Source organism: Sminthopsis crassicaudata, chromosome 5 (assembly GCF_048593235.1).
Source record: "Sminthopsis crassicaudata isolate SCR6 chromosome 5, ASM4859323v1, whole genome shotgun sequence".
Taxonomy (NCBI): domain Eukaryota; kingdom Metazoa; phylum Chordata; class Mammalia; order Dasyuromorphia; family Dasyuridae; genus Sminthopsis; species Sminthopsis crassicaudata.
In genome coordinates this window covers 107,157,456-107,170,152 of record NC_133621.1, presented here as the reverse complement: position 1 = coordinate 107,170,152, position 12,697 = coordinate 107,157,456, and the positions used below count along the sequence as shown (strand labels likewise).

Genomic DNA, 12,697 nt, shown 5'->3' with positions numbered 1-12,697 from the left:
TGTGGGAAAATGATACTGTCAATAAGGAAATGTGGTTTGAGGTGAAAAAGCTAAAGCAGTTTCTGGTGTGATGCCCAGGACCAAGGTGTTTATGGGCCTGTGAGATCTGATCTGGTCAGATCACATCTAGAGTATTATGTTTAATTCTGAGTGTCATATTTTAGGAAGGAAATAGATAAGCTGGAGATTGTCCAGAGGAGATAGTTCTGTATGGTAATGGAAGTTTTCAAGACGGTGCCATACATGACTTCGTGGAAGCAAGGGAAGACTCAGAATGGACATGACATCTGTCTTTAGTATCTGATGGGCTGTCCCATGGAAGACAGAAAAAAATCATTCAGACAAAATTAGCAGTGACAAATAGAAGTTAGAAAAGGGTAGAACTTCTAACCTTGAGTGTTATGCAAAAATGAAATTGACTTTCTACTCACCCCTCAGGTTTTAGCATGTTCCCCCTTACTAGAAATTGTTATGTGAGTTGTTCTGGATGAGCTAAAGGGGATTGTTGTTCAGATGTGGTTCCATCCCACCTCTGAGGGTCTCTGTTTCTGTGATCCCCTGAGTTACCTTCCCAGGAGTCTTCCAGAAAAAATGACTAAAACTTCTGATGAAATCTTGGGTCATTTTCTAGAAAACTGGAGGGAAATATAGAGGGAAGCATGCAATTGGTATGACTGCTGCCTGTTTCTAAGTATATTCTCTTATTTTGTTAAAAGACTGCTCTATGAATGCCCATCACTTGGAAAATGGCTGAATAAGTGCTGATATATGAATGTTGTGGAATAATTTCTGTAAGAAATGATGGGCAGAGAAAGTGGAAACTGAGTGGATGCCCATCAATTGGAGAATGGCTGAGTAAATTGTGGTATATGAATATTATGGAATATTATTGTTCTGTAAGAAATGACCAGCAGATGATTTCAGAAAGGCCTGGAGAGACTTACATCAACTGATGCTGAGTGAAAAGAGCAGGACCAGAAGATTAACAACAAGATTATACGATATCAATTCTGATGAACGTGGCCCTCTTCAACAGTGAGATGAAACAAATCAGTTCCAATGGAGCAGTAATGAACTGAACCAGCTACACCCAGTGAAAGAACTCTGGGAGATGACTATGAACCACTGCATGGAATTTCCAATCCCTCTATTTTTGTCCGCCTGCATTTTGGATTTCCTTCACAGGCTAATTGTACATTATTTCAAAGTCGATTCTTTTTGTACAGCAAAATAACTGTATGGACAAGTATACATATATTGTATTTAACTTATACTTTAACATATTTAACATGTATTAGTCAACCTGCTGTCTGGGGGAAGGGTGAAGGGAAGGAGGGAAAAAGTTGGAACAAAAGGTTTTGCATTTGTCAATGCTGAAAAATTACCCATGTATATATCTTGTAAATAAAAAAGCTATAATAAACAAAACAAAACAAACAAACAAACAAAAAACGATGGGCAGGATGATTGTATATGGCAGCAAGATTATATGATGATCAATTCTTTTTTCTTTTTTTTTTGCTGAAGCAATTGGGGTTAAGTGACTTGCCCAGGGTCACACAGCTAGGAAGTTTAAGTATCTGAGACCAGATTTGAACTCAGTTCCTCCTGACTTCAGGGTTAGTGCTCTATCCACTGCACCACCCAATTCTGATGGACGTGGCTCTCTTCAATAATGAAGTGGTTCAGGCCAATTCCTATAGACTTGTAATGGAGAAAGTCATCTGCACCTACAGAGAGGACTGTGGGGACTGAATGCAGATCACAACATAGTATTTTCACCTTTGTTGTTGTTTGCTTGCTTGTTTTTTGTTTTTTTGTTTTTTCTCATTTTTCCCCTTTTGATTTGATTTTTCTTGTGCAGCATGATAAATATGAAAATATATTTAGAAGAATTGCACATGTTTAACCTATATTGGATTATTTGCTGTAAGTAATGGAGGGAGGGAGAAAAATTTGAAACACAAGGTTTTGCAAGGATGAATGATGAAAACTATCTTTGCATGTATTTTGGAAAATAAAAATATTACTAAAAAAAAAGAAAAAAGTTTAAAAAGAAGGATGCTGTAATCTTATTTCTCATAAGATACTTGTAATTGGTCCTATGATTTGCATTTTTGGGGTCCTTTTACTCAGGATATGGGGCAGTTAACTGGAACAGATGATAGAGTGGCAGGTCAGGAGTCAAGAAAATATGAATTCCATTCTGGCCTCAGATACTTACTAGATGCGTGACACTGAGCATGTCACTTAACCTCTGTTTGCCTCAGTTTCCTCAACTGCAAAATGGGGATAATAACAGTACCTCCCAGGGTTTTCATGAGGATCAAATGAGATGATATTTGTGAAGTGCTCAGCACAGTGGTTGGCCAACGAACATTAGTTGCTACATAAATGTTAGCTATCATTATTAGTTCAGCACTGGATCTTGAGGGTGACCTTCCTAGGACAGAAGTAGAATCCCAACCTCGAAACCATTATTATTTCTCTAACTGGAGCCATAATCACAAGCTACCCATGTTTCATAATTACATTTATAAGGGCGGAAGGCCTATGAACTTGGCCCTTTAAATCTGATCCTTCAGACCATTAGTGTAATGTAGCTCCTGTTTAAAGTAAAGAGGGTGATAAATTTGAAGTCAGGAGACCTGAATTTGAACACTGATTGCCCTTCCCTACCTAAGCTAACCACAGGCACCCCTTACCTCCTCACCTCAGTTTCCTTATCAGTTAAAGGAAAGTATGGAGTCAAGTGGCCTCCAGCTCTAGAGTTATGATTCCATTCAAATGTTTTAATACTCAAACATCAAAAAGATTTCAACAGACAGAAAACAATGGCTCCCAAGAAAAATAGGTAACATTTAATAGTGGTAAGTACTGAATATAAGATTTAAAAATATTTTTTAAATCAATTATACAAGCAGAGCATTAGAAATAATTGCATTAATAAACATTTCATAAGAAAGTAACTTATGTCTTGGACTTGTTATTCAGAAAAGGCTTTGAAAGAAGGAAGAAAACAGCATTTATTAAGTACTTAAGTCTCAGCTAGGTGTTTTTCAAGTGGTGTCACTTTTGATCCTCACAGCATCCCTAAGAGGTGCTAATTTTTTTAACAGATTATTTTTTTTTTTTGGAAGATTTTATGGATTTTTCATTTGATAGATGAGGAAACGGAGGTGAACAGGATTAGATGACTTGCCCAGGGTCATACAACTAAGAAGTATCTCAGCCTAGATTGGAACTCAGTCCTACTAGACTAAAGGTCTGGTCCTTTATCCACTGCACCACCTAGCTGCTAAACCTTAAAATGATATATAAATGTGAGTTGTTTGATGTTATTATAATTTTAAGTTGCTTACAAGCTTAGCATGAACCCAATAATGTGATATGTCCACCTAAAAGTACTGCCTTCTTTAGTTGTAAAAGGGTAAGTTGTCTTAAATTCTTGATACCTTTAAGACAAAGTGCATACAATTGTGTTTTCATCCTTAGATCTCAGGTAGCTGGCCATGTGTGCAGAATTCTTGATTACTGCTATCCCAACAAGCTAATCAAAATCTTGTAGCTGTTTTCTACCGACCTTCAAGTAGCTCTTCTCTCCTCAATGGGTTTGGTTCATGGCTTAAATTTTTCTGTCCTTCCCAACTCTTGCCTTCACACTAGGGGATTTCAGCTGTACATAATAACTCTCCCTTTAACCACTGGGTTACTCATCTTGCTTCTCATGACCTACTCTTCTGCTCCACCATAGCTACATATTAGCCTTTCAGTCCCTCTGGTTCAAAATGTAGGTGTCTTTCTCAGTTCTTCATTATCTCTCATCCCTCTCCCCCTATATCCAATTTGTTTCCAAGGCCTACCGATTTCACCTTTGCCATCTCTTAAATATGTCTCCTTCTCTCTTCTGATAATGTCACTGCTCTGGTGCAGGTCCTTATTACCTCATATGAATCTGCCTGCCTCAAGTTTCTTTCTACTCCAATCCCTTTTCCATTTGGCCTCCTCCGTTTCCTAAAATGAAGATCTGAACATGTCAACTTCGAATTCAGTAACTCCAGTGGCTCCCTGTTGTCTCTAGGATTAAATACAGGATGCTCTGTTTGACATTCAGAGCTCTTCAGCTGCCTCCTACCTTTCTAATCTTATATTCTATTCCCTTTCATGTATTCTTTCATCCCTGACACTGGCCTCCTTGTTCAATGAACAAGACACTCCATCTTTCATCTCTGGGCATTTTCTCTTACGGTCCCTCATTCCTTTCCTAGCTTCCTTTAAGTCCCAACTAAAATCCTCCTTTTCCCCCCTTTTTAAAAGAGGAAGCCTGTTCTAACCCTTTTTAATTTTTAATTTTGCCCTTCCTTTCTTACTGATTTTCTTTTCATCTTGAATTTATCTTATTTGCATATATTTGTTTACTTGTTGTCTCCCCCATTAGATTGTGAATTCCTTCATTTCTTTTTGCAGGCCTAATACTTAGCATGTAGTAGGAGCTTTAATAAATACTATTTGATTGATTGTGGAATAGACATTTTATTCTCTCTCTGTTTCTCTCAATTCTGAGAAATCACCCCTTAGATATTCCCTCTGAGCACTGAGAGAACCAATTAAACAAAGCTTCTATAACAACATTCAACAAATCAAACCCAGAAAAAAATGTTACCTTGCTTCCAGATGCTAGAGCATAACCTCCTCCCACCAGAATGACAATCTCCCAGGGCATGGTCTTCTGAAAGTCCTTCCATGTAATGATGGGTTCCATTTCCATTGAATCTTCTTTGCTTTCTCCTGAATCTAAAGTTTCATGAAGACCCAGATCCCATATCAAAACCATGGCACCTCATTAGAAGAAATAAGGAATATTTGAATAGATCACTAATCAGTATGATTACTCTGATGTTGAAGCTCCCTTTAAAGAATTTTTTTTCTTTTTTTTGAGACATTGGGATTAAGTGACTTGCCCAGTCACACAGCTAGGAAGTGTTAAGTGTCTGAGGCCAGATTTGAACTCAGGTCCTCCTGACTTCAAGGCTGGTGCTCTATCCACTATGCCATCCAGCTGCCCTTCTTTAAAAACTTTTAAAAAGTTTTATTGATCACATTTATTTTTATATCCCATGTCTTGATACACCTTCCTCCTTGTTGAATCCTCCCTTGAAACACAGGAAAAAAGATAAAACAGACCAACATACAAAATAACCACATCTGACAGCAGGCTCATATAATATACCCATAGTTCCCTATTCTTCTGAGAGGAGGGTAAACTATTTTTAACTCTTATTTTCTGGGATCAGGAATGATCCTTACAATTTGTATTATTTTAACTGCCTTTCATTTTACATTGCTATATAGTATAGTCATTTAACATTATTGTTATTCTTCTGCTTCTGTTAATCTTTGACAACTTTTCAATCAGGTGTTCTTAAACCATAATCAGTCTTTAGTGTTCCCCATCACAGTTTCCCTCTTACCTTTATCTTTTTTTCCAAAACAGGGTTTCTTAGCTGGGATTAGGAAGAGGAGGAAACCAAGGAAGACAGAGACAGTAGCATCCGTACGGTAGCCTTTCCTAACGAAGAAACAAGTATGAATGTCAAAGATGCCATAGGAGAGACTAAAGGTGTGGTAACCAGAAATTTCAGGGTATCTCTGAGATCCTCTGGATATTATGCTTCTATTGAGAACTCCAGAGATTGGCTGAATCAACCTAATCTCTTTGATTTATTTTTTAAATTTTAAGGAAATGATCTTTTATTTCTTCTATTTTACAAGAGAAAAAACTTAAGACCATAAAAGGTTAACTAGCTTGCCTGATTATATGCCAATTAAGTGGTCAAGTTTGTAGTTAATTTTAGAACTTTGGAGTCCAGTTCTAGTATGATCATGCTGTATGAAGTTTAGCTGGGAGGCTTACCTTTAGCTCTTGGTTAGCCTGGAAAAGGGAAATTTTTGGATTGGGAGAGAAACTCAATAATTGTGTTAAAGTGTTGGAAAGATTGTCCTGAAGAAGAAGGAACTAGATAAGTTCTTCTAAGCGTTAGAACACAGAATAGGAGCAATGAGTGGGAGTTGTCAAGAGATGAATTTCTACTTGATACAAGGAAAAACTTCCTGACTGGCAGAGTTATGGCCCAGAAAGAATGAATGGCGTTGGAAGACAGGAGGTTCCTTCTCCTTTCACATCTCCACAATCACTTCTTGGCTATATTTAATCCAATTTCTTCCTGGAAATAGCTACTAGATGGTCTGAATAGCAATGGTAATATGGTATCAAAAATGTGAAGTACTACCCATCTTGAAGGCAGAACATAACTTTTCAGCAGTTGTGAAATCAGAAAGTGAGGGAGTCAGAAGGCATGTTTTTTGTTTTGTTTTGTTTTTTTGTTTCTTTTCATCAGTGTGAGCCAATAATTTATGGTAAAAAAGGAATAAAAACTGACTGGGGATTAGAGATCTGCTTCCTCAAACTGGAGCATGAATGTCAAACTGAAGCCTTACTGTGTGCTAACATCAATCTTGTAGAACAGTAATGATAACATTAGCCTTCATCATGAAGACATTTTATTTGTTCTTCCCAATTGTCTTATAGTGGAGGTACTGCAAGAGGAGGTGTTCCAAAAGTCTTAGTGTAGTTCTGAGCTAGTAAATTTTTAATAAAATTTTTAATTTAATTCATTTTTAATTTTAATCTCATTAACATTTTAATTTAAACTTTAATGACTTAAAACTGCACTAAAACTTTTGGGGCATACTGTTATGATCCCTATTGTACAGATGAGGAAATGAGACTCAAAGAAAGAAGTTATGTGATTTGCACTCAAGGTCACACATTCTGAGAAGTAGGATAGGTAAAACCTGTACTTCCATTTTTCTTTATCAAATTCTGTGATGTTTCTATTTCAGAATATTGATTTCTGTCAAAGATCAATTCATCTGTGCATAATAATGATTGTCCTTGGTTCTTAGGGGTACCTCATTTAATTTCATTGACTGGTTTATTGAATTAAAAAAAAATTGGGACATTCATTTTTAAAATGACAAAATAAGGCATAACTGGATGGTGCAGTGGACAGTACACTGGCCTTGGAGTCAGGAGGACCTGAATTCAAACCCAGTCTCGGACATTTACTACCTGTGTGACCCTAGGCAAGTCATTTAACCCTGATTGTCTGCAAAAAACCCAAACCCCTAACAAGGTAGAATCATAAATTCACTGAGCAAAATTCCGAGTATCATTTGATTGGAAATATTTTGGTGGCATGAAAACTAAAACATGGAAATGTACTACATACCCAGCCTACCTACAAAATAGAAATAATGCATTGTATCTTCTATATATGGCTTCCCAAAGGGCCAGAATAAGAGGAAATTGGCAAATTGCCCCAGAAGGCTTTATGTTAGAGAAAAATTGTTTTCTTTGTGGAAAAAAAAAATTATCTTAAGAAAAAGAAGAGAAAGAAAGAGGGTCCCTAAGGCATTTTTTTTTTTTAAAGGAGAAAGAAGAACAGGAGGAAAATGGGCAAGAAAGCTAGACAAGCAGACTGCTGTGAAAGATATGGCTTGGAATAAAGCAATTTGGAATTAAAGCAAGTTGTACTTTAAATAAAGTCTTTTCTCTCTTGTTCTGTTCTGTGATGTCCATGAAAATGCCCATCCTATTTGGTTTTTAAAATTCAGAATAAAGATAAAAGTTAATAAAAATTATCTTTTCATTGATACTTTTTGTTTTTTATTTCACATCCATTTCACATGTCTCTCCTACCCTGACTTTCCCTTTTTTTACCCATTCCTTGTAACCAAGATTAAGAAGAGAAAAAAAGGCATTCAGTCAAACATCAACCACTTCTTGATGGAAGAGGCTTCTTCTAATAGTATTAGGCAGGATTTCACACCCATTAGCCCCATCCTTCTCCTTGGGAAAGGAAAAGAGATGCAATTTCTCATCCCTTCTCCAGAATTCTCCTTTTTTTGGTAGGGGTGAAGGATGGGGAGAAGGGAGAAAGTTTTCCTTTCCCTATTTTTCCTGTCACATAACAGTAAGATTAGTTATAGGATAGAAGGAGACTGTATGATTCTCTTCCTTTGAGATTTCTGAGAAACTAGCTCTAGGCTGGTTCTGCTGGGCCATGGGGCAGGGAAAGTGGGAAGGGGAAGAAGGGAGAAGGAAAAAGATGTCTCTGGCTGTTTCTTCCATAAAGAAGAAAGGGAATGTGAGATTGCATTGTGAGGAATGAGGGATACTTCTTCACAAGGAGGGAGGTTCTAATACTTACTTCTCAAAGAATGAATCCCAGCCAGGGACAAAACCAGGCTCCCGGGTAAACCACAGCAGAGTCATCAGGATGAAGAAGAATCCAGTCACCATTTCGGGGTAGCTAAAAGGAAATGCCCACTGACTGATCCTCAGTCCTCTAGTTCCTCATTCCAAACTGGCACAGCAGCAGAGGAAAGAGAAGCTCTGAGCAGTGAGGGATTGGCCCAAAGTCACACAGCTAGTAAATGTGGCGGGGGGGGGGGGGGGGGGGGGGAGAAGGGGGATTTGAACCCACTTCCTAAGATTTACAATCCATCGTTCTTCCCATTTGATCACTTCAAGCCATGTCTGTTCCTCAACTGCATAAAGGCCATCCTTAAGTATGGTTTTAGTCATGTGGGAAGAGTTGGTAAAGACAGCATTGGGTGGGTACATACTTAGAACCTTTTTGCAAGACTGCATTAAATATTTCCTTAGCTACTAGATACAAAACAAAAGCCCTTCTGTGCCTATAAAAGTAAACACATACATTTATAAACAGAAACTTCTGGCTATCTAGTCTAGTATTGTGTTAATAACTTACCCAATATCACTTGGGTGTTGGGTGGCAGAGACACCATGACTGAGCCCCATGACTTTAAATCTAGTGTCTTTTTTTTTTTTTTTTTTAACTGTACCCTGCTGAGCCATCCCATTGTCCACAAGTAATGGTTCTGTGCAAGTCTGTAAAAACTGAAAGGGATAATTGGAGATGGAGCCTTTGAGGGTATACCTTGTGTTACAGAAGGGTGGTTGTCTTCTCATTCCTCCCCTCACTTTTCACCTGCTATAGGAATTGAGAAATATTTTTGGGATAATGATAGTAAGGTCATCTGAACTCTGGGTCAATAGTGTCTCTTGAATGCTTGGGTTTATAGTAATGAAAAACCCTTGGTCTTGGAGACTCTAGAATAAGCCTCCGGCAGCTGGGTGCACAGTGGATGGAGTTCCAAGCCTGAAAACCTGAATTCAAATTTGACCTCGCACATTTACTAGCTTTGTGATCCTGTTAAGAAAACCCTAATTGGAAAAAAAAAACCCAGATGGAGTCATGGAGAATGGGATGTGATTAAAAGGGCTGAACAGCAAAAGGGCAGCTAAGTGACACAGTGGATACAGCACCAGTGCTGGAGTCAGGAGGATTTGAGTTCAAATTCAGTCTAAGACACTTACTAGCCGTGTCAACCTTGGTAAGTCATTGCCTCAAAAAACAAACACCAAAAACAGGCTTCTTTTGTGTTACCGTTATGTATTATTTCTTGAAGGAGAGAAGGTTGATCTTTACCTAATGTCTCCCAGTTTCTCATATTCTGCTTGAATCCTCCTTTCTGACAACTCTTCTCTTTTTGTCTTCTTCTTTTTACTCAGGGAGCAGGTCTCTTTAAAACTGAGAAAGGGAAGAGAGAGATGTACCTTGTGATGTTATAGGTAACTTGAAATAGTGGAAAAAAATATTGGTCCTAGGTTCAATGACCAATTCTACCATTTACTAGTCTGTAAGACTGGCCATACATTTCATTTCCCCAAAACTTAATTTCTTCATCTTACAAACCTAAGACTAATAATTTTCTCACCACCTGCCTCATAGTGTGGGAATTAAGGAACATCTTTTTTTCCCTAAGCTATCAAATAACATGGAAATGTGAACATTTTTGTTATTTAGTCATTGTCAATCACCCAATTTTCTTTTTCTTGTATTTGCCAATGCCCCAATGACTATAAAATTCTGATTCAAATAAATTTAAGGGTTCACATTTAAAGGTTTGCTTACATTTAATTTTTGTTTTACTTTTTCTCCATATGCAAACAAAAATTTTTATATATATTTTTAAAATTTTGAGTTTCAAATTTTCTCCTTCCCTTCCCTCCCCATTCCTTGAGAAGGCAGGCATTTTGATATAAATTATACATGAGAAGTCATGAAACATTTTCATATTAGTCATGCTGTGCAGGAAAACAATAATAATAAAGAAAACTGAAAAGGCATGTTTTAATCTACATTTAGACTTCATCAGTTCTTTCTCTGAAAGTGGATAGCATTTTTCAGCCTAAGTCCTTTGGAAGAGATTTGAATTCTTATATTGCTAAGACTAGCTAAGCCATTCACAGTTGGCCATTGTACAATATTGCTGTTACTGTGTATAATGTTCTCCTGATTCTGCTTAGTTGACTTTGCATCAGTTCATATAAGTCTTTCCAGATTTTTCTGAAAGCATCATGTTCATTATTTCTTATAGCACAAATAGTATTCCATCATAATTATATGCTCCAATTTATTCAGGCACTCCCCAATTGATGGGTATTCCTTAATTTCCAATTCTTTGCTGCCATAAAAAGAGCTGTTATAAATATTTTTGTACATATAGATTCTTTTCCTTTTTTTCAGACCTAGTAGTATAACCTCACATGAATAAAACACTTTAAGGAGTCCCACAAATACTTCCATTACAGCAGCCCAGAAAGTAGAAAATCCTCATTTCATACACGAAGCAATTGAAACCCAGAAGGCGGGGTAGATTTGCTTATGGTCACACAATAACTAAGTGCCTGAAGCAGAATTTAAGTCATGAGCCATACCAAATTCAGTGCTCTGTGTAATTCTAGACTTTAATGTTGCAGAATTTATGAAAATTGGCCTGGGCTAAAGCTTATTTTTGTAGTTTATGAAGGAACAGTTTGCCACACAAATTAAATAATACTCCAGGGGAACATAAGGAGAACACAGTGTCCAACCTCAGACTTTAACTAGCCCTGTGACTTGTGGCAAATTGTTTAAACCTTTATGCCACAGTATCCTTATCTGTGAAATGGAGATAATGATAGTATCTATCTCACTGGGCTGTTAAGAGGATTAAATGAAATAACTTTGTAAACTTTAAATCACTAAATAAATGCTATTGTTATTATTATTCAAATGGAAGCAGTTAATTATAAATAGCTTATGTATTCCTCATTCCAGAAGCTAGATTTTGGAGCTTTATCAAATATTAGATTACTATTGTCATTGATTGTGCATCTAACCTATTCTACCATTCTAATTAGCCAGTACCACAGGGTTTTGGTGACTACTGCTTTATAAGACTTATGTATTCATTAAATGAGATAGGATTTAGAGCCACTTTTCTTTCCTTCCTTCCTTCCTTCCTTCCTTCCTTCCTTCCTTCCTTCCTTCCTTCCTTCCTTCCTTCCTTCCTTCCTTCCTTCCTTCCTTCCTTCCTTCCTTCCTTCCTTCCTTCCTTCCTTCCTTCCTTCCTTCCTTCCTTCCTTCCTTCCTTCCTTCCTTCCTTTTTCTCTTTCTTCCTTCCTTCCTTCCTTTTTCTCTTTCTTTCTTTCTTTCTTTCTTTCTTTCTTTCTTTCTTTCTTTCTTTCTTTCTTTCTTTCTTTCTTTCTTTCTTTCTTTCTTTCTTTCTTTCTTTCTTTCTTTCTTTCTTTCTTTCTTTCTTTCTTTCTTTCTTTCTCACTTTGTTTCTTTTGCAAGGCAATTGGGATTAAGTGACTTGCTCAGAGTCACACAGTTACTATGTGTCAAGTGTCTGAGCCAAATTTTAACTCAGGTCCTCCTACTCCAGGGCCAGTGCCCTATCTACTGTGTCACCTACCTGCCCAAACTTGTATTTCTTTAAAAAAAAAAAATCTAGTTCACACAATTAATTTGAATATGGCTTCCACTAAATGAGTTTAAATTGTGAGGGTTCATTGTTATTTAATTGTTTCCAGTCATGTCTGCTCTTTGTAACCCCTTTTGGGGTTGTTTGGCAAAAATTTTGGAGTAGTTTTCTATTTCCTCCTTCAGCTCATTTTATAGATGCTGAAACATGCAGACAGGATTAAATGACTTGTCCAGGTTCACACAGCTAGTAACTGTCTGAGACCATAATTGAACTCACTTTTTCTTGATTCTAGGTCTGGTACTCTATCCAGTAATTTATCTCAGTGTTCTAGTGAGGGTTCACTTTCCTTATATCAAGTCTATATTTACCTCTTTGCAACTTTCATTTTTCCACTACTTAAAGTAGTGAAAAAAATACTAGTCCCAGGTTCAATTACCAATTCTACCATTTACTAGTCTATAAGACTGGCCATACACTTCATTTCCCCAAAACGTAAGCCTAAGCTTGGAGTCAGACATCCAATTTCTCTTCCAATGGAAGCCATTTTAGTACATTTATTATGTCCTTTCTGAGTCTTCTCTTTTTGGATCAAATAGCTCCAATTCCTTCAACCAATCCCTAAATGGCTTGTGGTCCTTCTTCATTCTTTATCATTACTCTATTCTGCTCATTCTCTTCCTCATCAATCCTTCCTCCCTAGTTTCCTGTCAATTCCCAATCACAGTAGAATACAGTGGAACCCACCCTCTTACTCCTGAAAAATCCCACCTTTTCTAAGAAGCCTTTCCTGATT

At 37.2% G+C, this 12,697-nt stretch overlaps 1 protein-coding gene across 1 annotated transcript in view; it reads right to left on the bottom strand.

The window, feature by feature from the left end:
* The window catches only part of SLC13A4 (solute carrier family 13 member 4), a 65,201-nt gene that overhangs the window by 9,399 nt on the left and 43,105 nt on the right, over window positions 1–12,697 (bottom strand). The window contains exons 10-13 of the mRNA XM_074267836.1: window positions 9,579–9,680; window positions 8,274–8,375; window positions 5,472–5,569; window positions 4,664–4,794 (exon numbers count right to left, since the gene is read on the bottom strand). Of these exons, the coding sequence (XP_074123937.1) occupies window positions 4,664–4,794; window positions 5,472–5,569; window positions 8,274–8,375; window positions 9,579–9,680 (433 nt within the window). The remainder of the gene's footprint in view (window positions 1–4,663; window positions 4,795–5,471; window positions 5,570–8,273; window positions 8,376–9,578; window positions 9,681–12,697) is intronic.